The following is a 20,893-nucleotide window of genomic DNA, read 5'->3' on the forward strand; positions in this document are numbered from 1 at the left end:
AGTGCCTACACCACTAATCCTACCCAAACGTATATACCCACACCACTACTAAACCTACCCATGCGTATCATATGCACGTAAAAACAAATTTTCGTGTATAAATTGCACGATAAACAAATCCCTATCTTGCACCCAGCGCAATTGACTTTGTACACCGATGCATGTATAATTCCTATTTTGCACCCGCGCACAGCGGACTTTTCCCTCCACAGACGCACGTCGGTAAATTAGGGAATGAACTTGCGCTCCCGGGGGGCGGTTCAGGGAAAAGAGGAGGCGTGTTCCGGCGCAAACGTTCCCTGGTGCTATTTTGCAGTTTCAGAAAACAATTCCGCCACTGACCAGGAAAAACCTCGTCTAAAGTCAGTGGCGCGTTGTTGTCTTCTTACTCATAACAAAAGATATACTTTTTCTTTAATGGTCGCGAGCTGCAACTCTCAGTGATAGTCAGAAATCAGAAGGTCTCCTTAATGATGTGCCTCATGCTTCATTCATTAGTACCTTCAGTTTGATCTATCCTGGACAGAGATTTGAGGTAAAACCAGACTCCACATTAATCTATACTAGACAAAAAAATGATTTCACAATCATACAGAATAAATAAAATATAACATTTTATTTGTCAGGTAGAAATGTATCATGCCAATTACACAATTAAAATCCAGTTCATAAATAATAAATAGGCTACATAACATAAATTGCTCAAAGATGACCTTAAGAGTATAAGAAAAGTACCTGACAGAGACACACAGTGGTGTGTAAGTGTGTTTCGAGTGTAAGACACTGACTCGGCACTGCATGGGGGTTTTCTGGTTACAGGTTCCCAAGATTGCTCTGCCAATCACTCTTATATACACAGACCAGAACAAAAGGTTTGTACAAATATATTATGTATATAATATTGTATTGTATTGTATTATATTGTTATATACATATATTGTGAGTTGTTTTGGGTCTATTCATGTTGGTTTCGGGGGAGAGGGGAGAATGATCATATATCTTGAAGAGACTCCACCCCCCCCCCCCCCCCCCCCAAAAAAAAAAAAAAAGAATCAATCTTTCTCATAATACCAATGACTGCAATGAAATTAAGACCATTTTACCAATCGGACTGAGACATTTACCAAACATTACCAAACATAAAAAAATAAAAAAATCGATTCAAAAGATACATAATATGTGGTATATAGACCTTCTAAGTGAAGTTTTAGTGACTTGAATCAGGGAGAGGGGGATGCAGAGATAAGGAAGGAGAAGAGTTTGGGCAAGACAATGTCCTGTGCTCTTTCTTTGAGGTCTTCTCTCCAGCATGCCTTTTATTGTGGGGTGTATTTTATCTCAGCCAATGTTTATCAGGAAAATCAAATATTACACCTCATTGGTTCCAGTCAAGTTATATTTTTTTTCTTGCCACATTGCATCACTCCGTATGCCACACCCTTAATAAAACTCCCCTATAAAGTTAACAAACTCCCCATCTGCATGTGTGTTGGGGAACGCAAGCGATGAAATAGCTGCACAATCTTAAAAACCAACAAGAAAGGAATCCGTGAAGGACTTGTGAGAGAATGAAAACTGTGCGATTGGCAGTTGTTGTTTTTCTTTGCACGGTAGGATTTTATATATTGGAGTTATATAGGATTTATATATCAGGAGTGAGAGTGAGAAATAAAACGCTGAACTTTTTTACATCAAATGTTTAATAGAGAAAAAAAAATCATCTGTGTTGCTGTTGCCTCTGTGTAGTTTTTATATTATCAGTAATTAGACAGAGTTTGGGAAAGTAAAATTATAGTCACTCATATGTTTAAGGAGTTGACCCCCCCTTAAATGTATGAATGTTCAGTTTTAATATTAAAACTAGGGCTGTCAAACGATTAATCGCGATTAATCGCATCCAAAATAAAAGTTTGTTTTTACATAATACATGTGTGTGTACGGTGTACTGTATAATTATTTTCTATATATAAATTAGGGCTGTCAAAATTAGCGCGTTAATAACGCGTTAACGCAAAATCATATTAACGGCACTAATTTTTTTAACGTGCGATTAACGCAGCGCGTATTTTCTGTTTGACCCGTGGCCCAACCCCTAGTTGGAGAAATGGAGATACACAGTGTTGCCAACTTAGCGACATTGCAGACCCCTTTAGCGATTTTTTTCCCTTCAACAAAGCGCTCAAACCTTATTTAGTTTCTGAGAATCTACCGGTACCGCCGGTACTGCTCTCTCAGCACGCGCGCGCACCTCTCGCTCTCTCTCTCTGCGTCTCGCGCGGAGGAGCAGCGCTTTAATTCAGTTAAGCACAGATATTATGTTGCTTCTCTATTTTTACAAGTATAGCCGAAATCAGAGCACAGATATTGTCTTTATCCTATGTGAATTTGATTTCACCAGACGACGGCTCAATTATCAGAATTTTTGTGCAGATTAACTTAACATCTTGGAAGGGAGAGCTGGTTATGTCTTAATGGGTCGCGTTTCAGTCACCATTTCAAATTCATTCCGTTGGTTGACAACAGAAACAGTAAAATATACCAATGAAAACAGTTTTGTTGAGAATTTAGCTTCATCAAAATGGGCACAGAGAGAGACAAACTACAATGTAATAGGCTAATAAATAATAAATGTACATTTAGCATTTTCAGAAGAGCTGCCCTGTCATGCAAAAATCTAAACACGTTTGTGTTAGTAAATTGCTCAGTGCAAAGAAAGAGAAGTAATGGTAACCTGGTATTTTTTTGTTCTTTCTATGTGTCTAATAGACATGAACAAGTTCTTTGAAAAACATCTGTGACCTTTGAAACATGTCTCATCCTTATGCTCTATATTGACTATGGTTTCAATAATAAACATACATTTGCATAAAGCATCTATATTTATCCATGCCCATGTTGATTAGAGTATTACAAACTTGAAAAGTATTAATTTAAGGTAAATTTAGAACAAATAAAAAAATGTGCGATTAAATGCGATTAATCGCGAGTTAACTCATGACAATATGCGATTAATCGCGATTAAAAAATTTTATCGATTGACAGCCCTAATATAAATACACACACATGCATGTATATATTTAAGAAATATTTGCATGTATATACTGTGTATATATATTTATATTATATATAATTTATATTATATATAAATATTTTATATATAAATAACACATTTTCTTAAATATATATATGCATGTGTGTGTATTTATATATAGAAAATAATTATACTCCGTACACAGACATAAATTATGTAAACACAAACTTTTATTTTGGATGTGATTAATCGCAATTAATCGTTTGACAGCCCTAATTAAAACTGAACATTTTTACAAGTCTTTTCAAATGCCTTACAATGCCGATTTCCCCTTGTGCTTTCAATCTAAAAACATGAAAATCTAATTAAAAAATATGTATTATATACACAGTAGAGTGTGGCATTTTGAATGGCAGTGTTTTCCAAATGAAAAACTAGACCTGTTAGTTTTGAATGCTATATCTGTCTAATGCTATGTCTAATTGTGTTTATTAAGTGTTTTGTAAAAAAAAGTTTGCTTTACAATTGCAAACTGAGTGCAAACAGGGTGATATGCTTGTAGTTATTCATACTTGGCCTGTAAATTAGGTTCCACTGGGACAAGAGTACCCATATGTGAAAAGAAACACAATTTTTAATTTAATGTTTTTGATTTATTTTAGGTTTCTTATTTGAATTTATCTGCAGCATGTAATACAGTAGTTTTTTTTTTTTAGATTGCCAATAATGCATTGGTAAAAAGTGAAGTGATCCTGTCAAAACTTTTCACACAGTCAGCGAAACCGAAGCATTTGCACATTGCAGTATTAAAATTTTAACAGTTGCTAGGACACATTTCTCAATAGTTAGTTCACTTTTTCAACACCTTATTGGCACAACAGCTAATGCCACAGGGCTGCTAATGGGAAGAATCATATCGCCTCCATAACTAGAATATGCCAACTACACATTCTCTGGGCCTAAGCCTGGAAATATCAAGTGTATATATTACATAAAGGGATTTAATATGTTTCAAATTAGGTATTTTCTTGTGGATTTGCGGAAGTGTCTTCATGGGAACTACCAAAATACGTCATAAATGTCTCAAATCAACACATTTTTTAAAAACACTATAGGTAGTAAGGTCAATAAAGTGAAAAGGTGTTATTCATATTTTTAAGACATCTGTGCAGTGGTTTCAGAAAATTTGGAGACTTGAGATTAACCGATTTGCCAAGATTCCTGTTGGTAAAGCAGACTGTGGCTTTAAACAGAACAAATATTAAAAATGATTTACTTTTAAAAAGTGGTGTCAGTATTGACTGATGCTTGCTAGCAATTGAAAAAATGGGAAATATCAAGTATATTACATAAAGGGATTTAATATGTTTCAAATTAGGTGTTTGTATGTGGATTTGCGGAGGAGTCTTCATGTTCTCCAGGCTTTGAGTCGGAGTCGCTGGTTTTTAAAGTGCACAGAGATGACCTTCACAGAGGAAAAAGACTAGGAAGAGGTAAGCTGTGCTCTCTTTATATAAAACCTTGAAGCAACTGAACTTTTGGAGTTTTTGTTTATATATTTTTAGTATTTGGCAAATGAATGCCTTACCCAATGCAATCAGATATCTAAATGAACTAGTTCTTCTAATTAAACTGGTTTAACTGTGATCTGCAACATTCAATCACATTTTATACTGTACATCCACTAAATTTGCTTTCATCAGAGTCAACATTAAGGGTCTCACTCACGTTTAAGTATTGTATCTCACAAATAAGTGTTGATTAATGATGGATGCAATAAATAAATGTTTATAGATTCACTTGCTGCATCAGTAGCTGATGCTATAAAGGACACCCTCCCGCTGAGTCATGCCTCAAAAGGACACGCGATCGCTCCTCAGATCTTTCTTATTCAGGAATTTAACTGTCCGCCTGTGTTTTGTTAGAATTTCCAGCAACACTATGCTTTTTTTAAAGGTGTGCATCTCTGTGTACAAGCAGAGATACGCGTAAAGTGTTCAAGCACAGATCACTAACTCCACTGACATTATCACCATCTCTGGCATGATGGAGCAAACGTTATACTCAGAAACTGAGCAAAGAGCGCTCCCTTTATAAACAATGTAGGTGATATCACGTTCCATCAGCGAGTACTGGATTGATTTAAAAAAATAATAATTAAGTATCAACTTGGTAACACTGATTCATTGACTAATCACAACGTTGACGTACTGGTACTTTTGACAATACTATTTCAGATCATCATCACACCTGGAGGGTGTTCCCATAGCATCTGCTACTGACACAGCGTCTTGTTCCCCACTCCAGGTTTACATACGTGACAAGATGCTTTATTATGCCAATTGAATCTCTTTTTCTGACAGTCATTTTTAATGCATGCGATGGAAGAACAAGAACGCTCTTCCAGTCCTCTGACAAGCGGTTTGATGTGAACACGGATGGGACTGTAACACTGAAGAGACAAGTGACTCTTCATGAAGGCCACAAGGTGTTTTCTGTGGACGCTTGGGACTCCAGTGGCAAGAAGCACACGGTATCTGTCAGAGTTGAGCGTGTCCATCATCATCATCATGAGGACCATCACATGGACACGGTCATGAACATCTCCTCTCCACAGGTACAAACAAGTTCCTTCCAGAAACTGCTGTCAGTACAGTACAAGCCTGACTTCTATTGGACACTTTTTTATGTGTGGTTTATGGTTCTGTAAATACACAATTCAATTTCTGTACATGTTTAGGATTAATTATTGGAGGTCTGTGTTAAATGAAATTTCCAATCCCTACTGATGAATATAATTTGTTACTGCTCTCTCTGATTGGTCTCAAACACACAATGAGTCTGCTGATATGTTTCATTTATGCAATGCTAAAGCCTAAAACCTATGATTACCTAAACTTTTACACTCTTTTATATTACACTCCATGTGGCGAGATATGTTGTTATGGGAAGAAGGAGGTGGGAACGGGTAAGCGTTTCACAAAACTTTAATAATCACAAAATAAATGGACAAAAAACGAAAGTAAAAGCCCCTCACGGACGACTGCCGCCCACACATAAATAAAACATAATGTAAAATAGTCCAGGCCTGGTCCTCTCTCATCCTTCACTGTCGTCGCTCCTCCTTTTCTGCTTCCGAAGCTCTTTTGTGAGATGCGCGCCATTCTCACGACGCTCAGCCTCATCCTGCTTGCCTACTCCATTTAATAAAAGGGAATAATGTACAGAGGTCTCAAATCGACCTAAACTGGTTTATTGAATAGGGACCCCAAAAAATTGAAAACATTTCCCAGACAGATTTTTATAGTCAATAGCTGTAGTAAACATTTTGAGATGCAAAAATTATCCAGATATTTGATGGTTTGTGTGCTGTATTTAATTGTAAACAAAAAATATTTTGTTGCTCATTGTCTTTTACTTACATTTTCAGATGGAATCTCCCGCTGATGATCTGGTTCTGATGTTTCCAAAGCCTTCAACGGGTATGAAGAGAGCAAAGAGAGGTTGGGTTATTCCTCCATTCAATGTACTTGAGAATGGCAGAGGTCCTTTCCCACAGAAACTGGTCCAGGTGAGAGAAAGTCATAAAGGGAAAGTTCAAACGAGAAAGAGGTTTGTCTGTTATTGACTTTGTTCTCTTATTGCTTTCTGTATTTAGATAAAGTCGGACTATTCTAAGGAAGCTCAGATGCAATACAAGATCACAGGTGAAGGAGTGGATCAGGAGCCTAAGGGGACTTTTACTATAGAAAGATTATCAGGGAATCTGTTTGTGACTCGACCACTCGACAGAGAAAAAAAAGCTTCATACAGAGTAAGTTTATTTTTAGTCTCCAACTTTTAAAATCAGCAGATACTGATCTAAGTGTATTCCAGTGTTGGATTTTCTGCTCATTCTTAATTCTTTCAAAGCTGTCCTCAGTTAATCAGATAAAAAGTCCCTGGAAAACGGCTTTTCTTTTCATGTGTTTACAGAGAGGATGGATTTTTTGAAATGTGTATATCTAGTAAAAATTAAGTCAGTTTACTTCAACTACACTTGCATATTGATGTGTTAAAGCTAACAGACATGTACTAAAAGATAACACTCTTAATTTATTTAATTGTGTTTTCCAAACAACCTCAGATATTTGTCTCTTATAATGCCTGTATCTCTTCTCCTGTCTTTAGCTTGTAGCTCATGCGACTGGAGTTGATATAAATATTGCAGAAGCGCCAATGGAAATTATTGTATATGTGCTGGACCAAAATGATAATAAGCCTGTTTTTACACAAAATCTATTCAATGGAAATGTTCCTGAAGCTTCTGATATAGGTATGTGTATGATGCAGTTTCTTAATAAAATGGTTTTAGCAGTTTTTTTCTTTTTTAAATGCCTCTTCAGTTTCACCGAATCAGTCTTTCTTCTTCTCTCACTGAAGGTCATGAGTTTATGACAGTCACAGCCACTGATGCAGATGATACTGAGAATACTGACAATGGTGTTATCAGTTACTCAATCGTCAAGCAAGATCCAGAATTGCCAAAACCAAACCTGTTTACAATCAACTCTGTTACTGGAGGAATTAGTGTGAATGCTTTAGGCTTGGACAGAGAGGTGAGAAATGATGACTGGATCTCACATTGGTGAAGAATAATTATTTAATGTAAACAAACTCACCAGAAAACATCTTTCTTTTCAGAAATGGTGCAGATATACTTTGTTAATTGCAGCTACTGACAGGGCTGGAGAAGGTTATTCATCCACTGGCACAGCTGTTATTACTGTGACTGGAAAATCAGAGAAGATAATGTGAGAAATTTTAGAAAATTTCATTATCCCATTTGAAAATTCTGACTACTTTCTTTAGAGATTTCCAGATCTTAAAGCGAACAATAAAAATCCTATAGAGGTCCCATGACATGCTACTTTTTGTAGGCTTTAATATAGGCCTTAGTGGTCCCTAGTACTGTATCTGAAATCTCTTTCCAAAAATTCAGCCTCGGTGCAGAATAATAGCCACTACAAGCCAGTCCCAGAATGAGCTTCCTTCAGACGGGCCGTTTCGGTGTCTGTAGCCTTAAATGATAATGAGGAGCAGAAAGGCGGGGCGAGGTGGAGGGTGGGTGTGGCCTTGACCATCTTGCGGCAACGGTACCATGCACGTTGGATATATTGCAATGGCACGAAGACACTCAGTCATTCAAGCATTTCAGTTTGACCCAGAATCTGATCCAGATGGAGAAGCAACGGATGAAGAAGTTGCAACTCAGCGGCTCCAGCAGGACGTTTCCGAATGGTTAGTTTAAAATATTATGTCTGGATACGGTACTTTATTCGGATGGTTTACAGTTATTATCATGTAGCTAACGCTAACCTACTGTTGCCTTTTCATGAGAGATCTGTAACGTCTGTATTTATCTTATTACAATTACAACTAGCTCTGCGATCTTGAAATGCGGATATCGCACGCGCCATATAACCAACAGGAAAACGGTTATCCAAATAACAAAGAAGTGTACAACACTCGCGTTACAGTGTGTGTATTCACACACATAAACTGCATTGCTAATGTTACAGCCACATTCTACGTGTAACAATCTAGGTAACCATAAACAGTAAAGCAACACACTTATATATCATTAGTTGACTTACTTGTCCGAGGTGTGTAGCTGAGCCAAAGAGAGTGATCCAGACTTTAGTTTCAGACGTTCAGCAAGCCCAGCTCTGTACTGACCCTTCGGTGTTCATTTGTACATCCAATTATTGAGCAATTGTTATGCTTCGCTCGCTCAAAAGCCATGATATCTCACGTGGACAAACTAAAATCACCCGCGCGTTCCTACTTCCTATCGCATTTTCTCATGGGCGGAAAATATTCTCTGGGCGGGCAAAGCAGAGACAGGGGAGGTAACATTTCCTCCTTATGACATCATAAAGAGGAGATTCAAGATCAGCGCGTATGAGCCTCCATTTTCTCAAAGGCAGAGAAAGATAGCAAAAGCTCGATTTACACCGATTGAAATTTCTAGAAACTTGGGGACCATATACAGGCTAGGGGAACTCATATTAATGTTAAAAAACCTCAGAAAGTAAAAATTTCATGTCATGGGACCTTATAGATTTGCATTGATGAACTTTTCAAATACTAATTTGAGATGTCTTTCACGTCTTGCGCTTGAAATGACAAATTCCCTCAACATTATGTAAAAAAATGCCTGTCTCTGCAAGTGTCCATAATCGGTTATGTCTTAGGTGAATGTAAAAAGTTAAGAAAGAAAATGCATGTGTGTCAGTATCAGTATATTGTATCCGTGCACTAATAATCCTGATAATGTTAATCAAACATATTATCAACAAATTAAAAAAAAAAAATCACTCACTGCTCTTGACTAAATAAGTTTTGTAGCTTTAATATGGACTAATCAATATTTAATTTATACAGTGAAGACTATGCAGTGTTATTTTACATTAGATTTTTTACTATTTACTTTACTACTGTTAGACCTATAAGAAAAACAGTTTATTTCATTTGTATCTTTGTTATTTTATTACTGACTATTTACTTGTCTTTAATAATGTTTTAAATTAATATTATTTAGGTTAGTAGTTTTAACTGTGGTATCAAAATTTGAATAGAGATTTTTTTAACTGGTATCTAATATTTTAGTGTCATAAATGCCTGTTCACAGCCAGTAAAAAAGTATTTATGGACGGTCAATTCTCAATTCATCAGCCATTGGCCACCCTGCCTATATTCCTTCTTTAATGCTGACCAAACAGAGAGCTGGATCTAAATGCAAAGAGTTTAATAACAAAATAAACATAATAGCAAATCTACAACTCATTAGCACACGCTCATTAGCACACGCTCATTAAAGGGATGGTTCAGAGTAAAATCAACCTAGGGTCCTTTGCACCATGACCTCGAGCCAACCACTTTTCCCAAACCACTGAAGTGACGTCGATGTCCGGGTTAGCGGTAGCATGAGCCTCCGGACAAGTATTATTTAAATAAACTGCTGATGTACAAACTTTCCAATGCCTCATTTTATGAGTACAGAACCTATTTGTGCTACTGTAGAAGTTTGGTACCATTCTGGGCATTATTAGTGCAGTAATTTACGAGATACAGCCTTGGATCCGTTAGCGCCTGCACTAAGCCATCCGGCTGATATCTCTAAATAAGCTCTAACTTTAATAATGTTCGACCAAGGGGAAAAAAAGGCTTCTGGGGGGGATGGGGGGGGGGGTACTCTTTGTCTCGAGGTCATGGTGCAAAGGACCCTAGGTTGATTTTACTCCGAACCATCCCTTTAAGCACACGCTCATTAGCACACGCTTTATATTCCCACGGCTCTTGGCCCTGCCCTGCTCGCTACAATAAGAAACACTGAAAAGAAGACACGCCTGTGAATGAACACAGAAATAATCAACTTGACAACTACAAAGGACTACAAAAATGGCACACTGGAAACAGGAACAGAAAAGGATGAAATGCAAACTAAAAGTCCAATTAACATAACAAACGAACCACAAAGCCTGGGAATACGTAACACCTTCCAATGTTAAATCTCTTCTACCCATTCAAATTACGGCATGCCTGTATATCCTTTGAACATCAAATGATTTTAAACTACCAGATAAGACTTTGTCAAACTAACATTAAGATGTTCTTGCTGAACATTTCTAGTTTTAACCTGTGTGTTTGGTTCCTTCCAGGAATAAAGTTGGCAGTGATCTTGCTGGCTGGCTGAGTGTAAATTTAATGGTTAAAGTCAAGAGGCCTACGGATAGAGAATCTCCCTTTGTCAAAGATGGAAAATACACATCTATAATTTTGACTGTGGATGATGGTAAGCGTTGTTTATTTTTTAAGAGAATAATTATTGCTGTCATAGCCCTTTTTTAATGTCTGCTTGTGTGCAGGTAATCCTCCAGCAACTGGCACAGGAACCCTGGTCAACCCTGGTCAGGTTTTGTGTATTCAATCTGTCTGCAAAGATTCATCTGTCGACCCTTTGCCCAGTCCTGATGTGAAGAAGTAAACAAGGCTAAATGTGTGAACAGGGCCTTACATCTAAATAGTTCATTAATCATTTATATCTTTTTTTGACATTTGCTGAACATTAAAATTTTACATTGATTACATCAACGTCATCTTAACATTGCTGTAATCATTGTTATATAAATGATAATGTACAGCCAGATGGTTTATTACAAAATTTTAAATTCACAAGTAATTGATTTTCCTATTTTAAAAAACTTTTAATACTAATCTCACAAAAGATCATTATAAATGTACTGTTTTTCAAACATTTCAGAATCTGTTCTGTTGATTTATTACAAGATTCAAAATCACAACTTAACTTTTTCACTCTTTTAATGTTTAATCTTTATTTACTTTTCTTATAAAGTAATTGCCTTTCATAATGTTAAGAACATTAAACTTTCTATTTTGCATCTGTTGTTCATTTGAATACATTTGACTATCAATTAATCCAGTAGATCTTGATGTTTAATCAGTGATTTGTTTAATACTAAATACTAAAAATATATTTTCTTTATAGAGTATAAGCAATTTATTACAGATGATAACACCAATATTCAAAGTGTGTGTGTGTGTGTGTGTGTGTGTGTGTGTGTGTGTGTGTGAATTGTGAATTTATATTCATCCCCAGTTGGGAGAAACAATTACTTTTGGTTAATTCATTTTTGGTATAATTTCTTAGACATCACTTCTTTGGCTCTCAGGGCCCTAGATTCTCATCTTTGATTACTTTTTTGAGTGTTTAGGATTTTTTTTTATTTTACATTTACATGTATTCATTTAGCAGACACTTTTATCCAAAGTGAATGAGAACAATAGATGCAGTTAAACTAACAGTAAACCCAGTTGGGCCTATCAGCATGCATGTGGCTAAACGTGTTAAACATCTGCAAAAAAAACTGCAAATGCAAGCAGAGGTTTAAAAGCTTTACAGAAAATGCTTGTTTTAATGTTACAATTTTGGATATATTCTGTTATCAGCCAAATATGTTTCTTACAAGTATTATGGCTGGCTCAATAGAAATGTAAAAATGTTCCAAAAAAAGTATCGTATGGAACTGGAAATATAGAGACCGGTGAAACTGTGGTTGAATACCCCTGATTTAAATCATAAAATCTGTATTTCTGTGTGTGTTATTCTAATTTCTACCACCAGAGGCCACAGGAACTCAGTGGTGAAGCATCTCTCTCTCTAAACAACAGAACAACTGCTTATGAGCCCATACTCAATGACTGAGGCTGAGAAACTGAGTCACACCACTGATGATGTGGACTAACTGTACGATTTGGTAACCTTACAGAGCAAATCAAATTGAAGCTTGCTAATCTGGTTAGCGTTAGTTTCCTAAACTAGTCAAAATCCAGTTTAGGAAATTCCCATTATGTTAAAGTAACCATTTTATAACCAACACGTGCTACTCTGAGTAAATGCTAATTAATAATCTGTTTGTAGGGAGGGTCATAAGCATCACCATGTTTTAAATCAATGAGTAAATAAAAACAGCAATGTAAGCACCTTTTGTGAACTTTATATAAACACCAAAATAGACTCAAAACAAAGAAACAACATTCAAACAGTATTGCAAAAACACCCAGCACACAAAAATATATAAACTGTATAGTTCTGTATATGGGTTGAAGTAAGATGCAAGTCTTGATTGTCTTTAAGGAGTCAAATGATGTGGAGGTTTGATGGTAAACGAAACCCAATAATTGTAGATGACAGTCATCAAACATATATATTTCCTGTCAAAGGAAGTCCGTAGCAGCAATCAAATCATGAACCTCGTAGTAGTACTCAATGTGACATAATATAATATAATCTGTTGTGAGAAAATGCTTGTGTGCCCTGTGTTGTGCTCTGTTTCTCTCCCTCACTCTAGCTGTGTCCCAATGTGAAGGCTGCCTCTTTCGGAGGCCATTGACTTCAAATGATGCAGCTTTGCGTCCTCCGAAGGACGCACCATGTAGCCTCCGTAGGATTTCCTAATTGCGCAACCAGGTGTTCCCGATTACCGCTCCAGGTGCCAAGCAACGGTGCGAGAGTATGCTGCCATCCTGATAATTCATTTGATATAATTGAGTAAACAGCTATGGAGCCAGAATTGGCTATTGTCATTTTTATGTGTTACATTTTTACTGGAGGACATGGTATTAAGGATGTTTCAGGTCATGTACTTTCGGCTTAGCCGAAGATTCAAATGTTCATTTATATTTTACCTTGATGCGATTTTGTAGGCTAGTGTATTCTTTTTATTATGCACATAAATGAACCATGGTAAATATATTTACACAGGTTTTCAACCCTATTTAAATATAAAACCCAGTTGAATATAAAAAGTCCAGTGCGAATGTTACTCCCGCTCTTCATCGGCAGCTGTCAGTCACTGTTGCTAGGCGACAAGAACAATCCTCGTAGGCTAGACCGGTCGGAGCGCTTCAGATGCGGAGGTGTAGTTAGCAACAATTTGTTAATATTGTGACAATAGGCCTACATTTTGTTACTTTCATTTTCAAAATAACCAGTGGTGGTATGTAAGGAACTACATACTTCGTTAATACTCTAAGTAATTTTCCCACACAGGACAGCAACACTACAAAATTGTTATTTTACAATATGATGCATTGTTTTACATTAAACTACACAAAAGTATATAGTTTAAATGTATCAACCTTGAAAATATTCAGAAGTAAAATGCAACATATGTAGTAATATAAATGCAAAACATCATAAAAACCCTGACAAGGTTTTTTTCCTGAAGAATTCCTTTACTTTTACTCTTGATGCCTTAAGTACATTAGAGTATGCAAGATAATTTTGCTTAACTAAGGTTTGAAATATATGACTAGTAGTTTTTCCCCAATGCGGTATTAGTGGTTATTAAAAGTACTTTAGTGTAATAAAGTATCCCAATATTTATTCCATGAGTCAGCCCTGCAAACCTGTTGGTAGACAACTTAGTGGATAGTCAAAATATGCACTTAAACACTCTGGAGAGCATCCCAGATGATGTCCCACCAGCAGGAGGCCTTACCAGGGTCTCTATTGTGGAGCCCATCCCGGTCCAGCAGCACACCAGGGTCTCCCACTCAGCTGAATAAAAGTCTACATAATTTTTTCTTATTTTATGTACTGTAAATGTAAATGTTTATGTTGATTTTGAGATGTTTAACGTATGTTGTAAATAGTTGGGGGAAAAAATGTGTAGAAGAATTTGTTTCATGTAGAAATTATGACTGTCATTACAAAAATAAACAATGTCCAGAGCAATGAATTCTCTTTTATTTACACATTTAAAGTTGCATAAAAATAAATAAATGTACAGATTTTTTTTCCTTTTAAAAAATATAAGTGAAAAAAAGTTCAACAAGAATATATATATATATATATATATATATATATATATATATATATATATGCAAAATATGACACATGAAGACATGCAAAATATACTTAAAGGGGCATTCCACCCATTTGAACATTGTTTTTTATTTAAAGTGGGTCATATATGTAGTTGAAATGTAAAATAAATTTTGAATTTGGTGCCTTCGTGACCGAGGAAAGACAAAAAATAACTTCAGGATGCATTTGTATGAAAGACAACAACTCCCACAATGCACCACATTGCACAGCTCCGCAAGCCACTCCCACTAATCCAGAAAGCGCATATCTGCCTATAAGAGAAATCACTCTTCCGTCTACAAGGCTAGCTACCACCAGAGCTTGAAATTAATTTCACATTCACACAAAATGTCTAGTTAGTTGGCGAACTCAATAGTGCATTACTCCTCGTTTGTATTTCTTTCGAAAAGGTGAATTATTGCATGGTACCTGGATGTTCAGTCAGAACATATGCGGTGCGAAACTAGGATAGTTCTCAACACAAACGTCCGTGTCCTCGTCTGATTCAGAGATTTCGTCCAGGAGAAATTGTCATCGTTGAAATTCTTAGCTGCAGACGGACTCTATCTCTGTGTTCGTAGCGGTTCGTAGTTGCATAGTGAGATCACCGGCGCCACCAGTCCACCCGAACTCGAGCCAGTCCGGGCTCCTCGTCCGCGGCAGGCAGGTCTTCTCCCTCGGCTGCTCTTCGCTATAATGCGGCTTGTAAAGGTAGCCACAAACACCTGATTCAAGCATCAGACTTCCGAAATCCTCTTCCTCTATATCATATTGAGGACTCTCCTCCGCTATTGTCATAACTTTACATCTGTCTCCACAGCGCCTGTTAGCTTAGCTTCAAACAAGATGGAGGATATTGCTTTCAGTTTCAGAGAGTAAAGTCCCACCCACTGATCTGTAATAGGTCTGTAGCGTGAGCGGGTCCCGCCCCCTGGGAAAGATGAGGAACGAGTGTCTGTAGTCTCAACAGAAATCCCCCCCTCTTACACTTCCTCCTACAATGACGCAAAATGACGATTTTTGCGTCATTGTAGAAGGAAGTGTAAGAGGTAAATAACGGATTTCTCCCGTCTCAGGGGAAAATGAGAGAGTGTTGCACAACCATTCAATAGTATGACTGGGTTTCTAACAATGCAAAGCTTAATGCAAATGGGTGGAGTGTCCCTTTAATATTTCTGTATACTCAAATTTGGTTAAAAACACATAGCTTGCATGACAGCACTACAAAAACACATAAAAGTGAAACCCCATTGCCTTATCTACTGCTTTTCTCATTGTTTTAGGCTTTAAAGGGTGAGTGATATTTCTTATAATAAACAAGTGAGATAGACTAGTGCAAATATTACAAATAGGTTGTTAAACTAATAACGTTATTACCTCAAGTTTTGCCTAAAACTACCTGACAAATGAAGCCACGCAATGGTGACGAAGGAGTTAAGATGAAGTTTATAATAAACTTTAACTCTGGTTTCGCTAGCTATTTGAGTAAATGAAAACATAATACTTACATTTAAATGTGAATTTGCTGTCCACCACCGATCTCTAGTCTCGGCCGCCTTTAAAAATAAATAAATAAATGCTGTTGTCAACGGCGCGCAATGACTTATGGGGTAGAGTAGGGTAGGATAGGCCGCTAAGTGTCCATTTATGTATCCTTCCTTTCACGAGGAAACGAAGGCCGCATTTGGCGTCGCTTTTGAATCAGGGTAGCCTTTGTCGCGGCGTGATGACGCAACCTTCCTTCGAATACGGCCTTCCAAGGATGCAGCCTTTGAATTGGGACGTCCTTCGTCGCGCCGCTGTGACGCAATCGGCCTTCAAATACGGCCTTCGGAGGATGCAGCCTTCACATTGGGACACAGCTTAGGTCATTCTCTTGCTGTGCCTCTTTTGGAGTTATCTAAATCTAGTTTGTGTACCTGGTAGTGATGGGCAAATGAAATCTCATGAAACACTGGGGCTTTCCCCTGAATGTTTCAGGAAAAGATTCAAAGCATCAAGAGTGTTGAAAACAGCGCCATCTTGTGGCAAATTTATAGCAGCCATGTTTATGAGCAGCTGAGTGCGCAGCGCTGTTGTTTTATCCATTAAGCTCAAATAAAAGCCTGACAACGCTAAATGTTCAGTTTTCTGATAATATAATTCACATATTAAAGTGTGTTAGTAAATTAAATGTAACAATTATATTAATACTAATTATAAAAATACCAACCATTTAGTTGATTGATGCAAGTAAATGTTGGTCTAATTATTTTATAGTTTCTATGCTGTTTATGTGTCAGAATATATGATCATGTAACATAGGCTATAGGCTTATTTATATATATATATAAAAATGTTAGTAAATGGACTTAAACTTCCAAAAACCTGTAGAGTAGTGGTCTGGGTTCAAACACTCTGACACGCAAAGTGAAGCATTCACGTGTTTCTCTGAAAACAATACCAGAGCCCATCTACGGAGAGCCTGGCCACTCCCTATTAAGTCCTATTGTACCAAATTTTGGTTGTAGTTCCACCAGAGTTCCACTGGGGGCGATCACCCATGAGTGCAAAATGAATGGGAGTCTATGGAGCTAGAAAGCTAAATTCGTCTCTTTCACCCCATTGCCGTTGAGAAATCTTAGATTTAATTGTAGGTTTTGCAAGTTCAACATGGGTTATAGGTCGAAAGTTGAATAAACGAGTACTTATGTCCTTTCGATTTCTTACAGGTTGAGTTGTTGTTGCCCATAACACGCTAACATTCTGCTAATGAACGCTGATTAGTAAGTGAAGGACTGATTACGACCAGAGATACTGCTTGATGGCATCGTGTGTTTGTGTATTTTAGGTGTGGTCTTTTAAAACAACAAAACAGAAACTCTTCTAACACGTGTATTTACCTGTGTCAACTGTGTTTGCCGTAAAGCAGTATCTCTGGTCGTACGATGTGTATGACGTCATTGACATTTTAAAAGACTTTTTAAAGCAAATAAGTGACTCTAAAAAATCTAACACCCAGCAATGTGTAATTTTTTTGCATCTCTTTTCGAATACAACATTCAAATTACTAGACAAAAAATTATATCCTGAGAAAAGTGGATTTTGAGGGGTATAGCGCCATAGACCTCCATTCATTCTGCACTCGTCTTGTGAGCGCCCTCATATGGAACCAGAGTGGAACTGCAACCAGTTCAGAAGCCGGAAGTTTACTGAGAGTGTATGGAAGTAAAATAATGCCAAATGTTTTTGAAACAAAAAAAGCCTGTTGAATTCCACTTCTTGAAAAAAATAGGCATTGCATTAACCATGCTTGCATTTTAATGCATTGCATTTTTAGGGCTTGCATTTTTATGGGCTGAAATTCAACATGGTTGAATATTTAAGCTGTGAATATTTCAATTCAAAACATTTCAAACACATTTTCATTATTCAAAATTCAATAATCCATATTCACCTTTCATATTTCACTTCCAAAATATTCAAACTGTTTAAAAATACAACCTATAATATTCAACAGGCAATTTTCGGTCCATTTTATTTCGCTTTGCAAATTCGCTTCCACAAATTCAGTGGTTCAAATTCGACAGTAAATTCAACAACATCGACATCCAGGAACTGCAAGAAAAGCAGTAGATTGCCGAGCATACTCTCCATCTGCTGTTAGTCAATCTCACCTGCAGGAAGTGCAAAAGTGTGTGTTGTTGACAAAGACCAGCAACAGTTAGAGCAAGCCATTCATTCATAAAATGAAAATGATTATCTGTGTCAGTATATATGCGGAAAAGATGATAAAGACACAAAAGCTGTGTTTATGTTTCATTCAATAACTTCATTGTATGTTACTTTCCCAGTGTAGCCTACATGTCATCAGCTTTCTCTACCATGAATGGGATTATAATCGGTTCCCCTCAATACCTCATCATACTCAAGCATGCCCCTTCCTTCGGGACAAAATGCTTAACGTAGCTTAATGGACTAATACAGTGATATGAAAGACCAAACTCACACCTTATTGGGGATGTAGGCTGTAGGCTACTATATAGGCTACAGGCGAGCAGATGGACTCAGAATATGAACATAGCACGCAAAGTTTCATGCTGAGCGGTTGGTGATATACTGGCACAAAATCAACACTTGATCAATTAATACTAACACTTTCTCTTCTCTTCTCTTCTCTTCTCTTCTCTTCTCTTCTCTTCTCTTCTCTTCTCTTCTGTTCTGTTCATTCTCTCTCTCTCTCTCTCTCTCTCTCTCTATATATATATATAGTATGCCTACGTGTACTGCATTAGCTTAAACTGGGAAGAGTCATAGCACTTGCATATTGTTGTTGTCCTCCTATTGTTAGTTTATCTGTAAATCGCTTTGGATAAAAGCGTCTGCTAAATGACTAAATGTAGCCTAAATGTAAAATTGGCTTGACATTGGACATTCGCACATTTAGGGACCGTCTCTAAAGTTGCATACAACATTGGCATACATGTTTTTAACTTCAATATCAAACTTCAATTTATTTGAATAAATATCAAAAATCCAAAGGGAGCGCATTATGCCTGACATGAACACTTTACAGTTGGTTTTATGACTATAAGTCGTTCTATTCAAATGCTATTGAAGTTAGAAACGTGTATACCAAAGTCGTATACACTTTAGAGACGATCCCTAAATGTGCGAATGTCCAACGTCAAGCCAAGTTTATGCCAGTCTATCAGTGGGAAATGCTCAGCATTAAGCTTTGCGCGTTATTCTATGTCCATCTGCTTGCCTGCGAGTTTGGTCTGTTATATCCAGGGGGCCAATGTTTCGGAAAACATTGAAGCTTCCCCGGGCACCGCCATTGATTAGCAGACCATCACCTACTGTTAGCATTCCATTGACTCCCATTCATTTTGGCGTCACTTTGACGGCGAATAACTTTACATCTGAGGCGTTTAAAGACTCCATTTGTCCATTATTTATTTCTAAAGAAACACGAAAATGTACAAAAGGCTCCATTACCTTGTATCTTACGTTATGGCCCCGTAGAAGCAGTTTTTGTAAAAATAGGCTAACGATTGCGTCATAACCACGCGACTCTGTCGCACAGTAGAGAGATTACCGTATGGACAGAAGGAGAAGCTCGCGGGCAATCGAGGGGACGTGGAGTCAAAATGACAAAATAATTAATCAGAATACTTAGCAAAAGATGCTCCTGCTCCTAGCTCATGGACACCCCCTACTCACACTCTCCGTCTCTGCAAGTTTCGGAAGGGAATGATTCAGATTTCTCTTGGCACAGCTACTAGAAGTCAGACGGGTTGCTCACGTCACATCTACGTCGTCAAGCTCAGTTTGAGTCTGCGCAGTACGCTCAGCCATCAGGAAGTGAGTGCTTCTAATTGACTTCACTTTTCTCCGTTGAAACCTATGGGGTCGCTGTGTCCAGTTTATATACTGTCTATGTTTATATCACTGTAATTAGTCCATTAAGATACGTTAAGCGTTTTATATGTCCAGTAGGGGAATCCTGAAGTATTGAGGGAAACCATAATAGCCTTCATGCAGCACATCACCACAATATAAAGTTAAGGCAACTAAACAACCAAGAGCAATATATGTCAACCTCAACAATTTAACATTGGATCTGTACATCCGCATCGGGGAATAACATTATAATCTTGTTCACGGTAGAGAAAGATGCATGTAGGCTACAGGAAAAGTAACATAAAACAGTTGTCATAATAATCACAAATACACTTACATTGCGGTAAATGAGTTATATGTATGAATGGCTTGCTCTAACTGTTGCTGGTCTTTGTCAACAACACACGCTTTTGCACTTCCTGCTGGTGAGATTGACTAACAGCAGATGGAGAGTATGCTCGGTAATCTACTGCTTTTCCTGCAGTTCCTGGATGTCAATGTTGAATTTACTGTCAAATTTGAACCACTGAATTTGTGGAAGCGAATTTGCAAAGCGAAATAAAATGGACCGAAAATTGCCTGTTGAATATTATAGGTTGCATTTTTAAAAAGTTTGAATATTTTGGAAAGTGAAATATGAAAGGTGAATATGGATTATTGAATTTTTAATAATGAAAATGTGTTTGAAATGTTTTTAATTGAAATATTCACAGCTTAAATATTCAACCATGTTGAATTTCAGCCCATAAAAATGCAAGCCCTAAAAAATACGATGCATTAAAATGCAACCATGGTTAATGCAATGCCTATTGTTACAAGAAGTGCAATTCAACAGGCTTTTTTGTTTCAAAAACATTTGGCATTATTTTACTTCCATAGAGTGGAAGTTCTCCCCTTATTATACATTCTCTGACAATACGTGAAGAAATTCATGTGAAACTGCACTGCATACTCGATATGTGCTTTGAAGCTTCAGTGTCAAATGTAACACCACTAGTACCTGGTATGGTTCCTCTGTTTTGTTTTATTGACTTTTGCTCTTT

The 20,893-nt window shown here is 37.1% G+C and overlaps 1 protein-coding gene across 2 annotated transcripts; it reads left to right on the plus strand.

Moving 5' to 3' along the window:
* Window positions 1–1,476: 1,476 nt before the first annotated feature.
* On the plus strand, window positions 1,477–14,326 carry LOC307154860 (cadherin-1-like). Of its 2 annotated transcripts, XM_079865029.1 has the most exons (11): window positions 1,477–1,610; window positions 4,410–4,524; window positions 5,395–5,648; window positions 6,462–6,602; window positions 6,690–6,845; window positions 7,202–7,346; window positions 7,454–7,629; window positions 7,715–7,824; window positions 10,735–10,868; window positions 10,942–11,072; window positions 12,219–14,326. In XM_079865029.1, exons 1-10 carry the CDS (start codon window positions 1,569–1,571, stop codon window positions 11,058–11,060), a joined length of 1,392 nt encoding a protein of 463 aa, XP_079721155.1. In that variant the 5' UTR covers window positions 1,477–1,568; the 3' UTR covers window positions 11,061–11,072; window positions 12,219–14,326. The 2 variants fall into 2 exon arrangements, with proteins under 2 accessions (XP_079721155.1, XP_079721154.1); XM_079865028.1 differs by lacking the exon at window positions 12,219–14,326 and having other exon boundaries at window positions 10,942–12,189.
* The last annotated feature ends 6,567 nt before the right edge of the window (window positions 14,327–20,893 follow it).

The sequence above is a fragment of the Squalius cephalus genome (assembly GCF_949319135.1).
Source record: "Squalius cephalus genome assembly, chromosome: 3".
NCBI lineage: Eukaryota > Metazoa > Chordata > Actinopteri > Cypriniformes > Leuciscidae > Squalius > Squalius cephalus.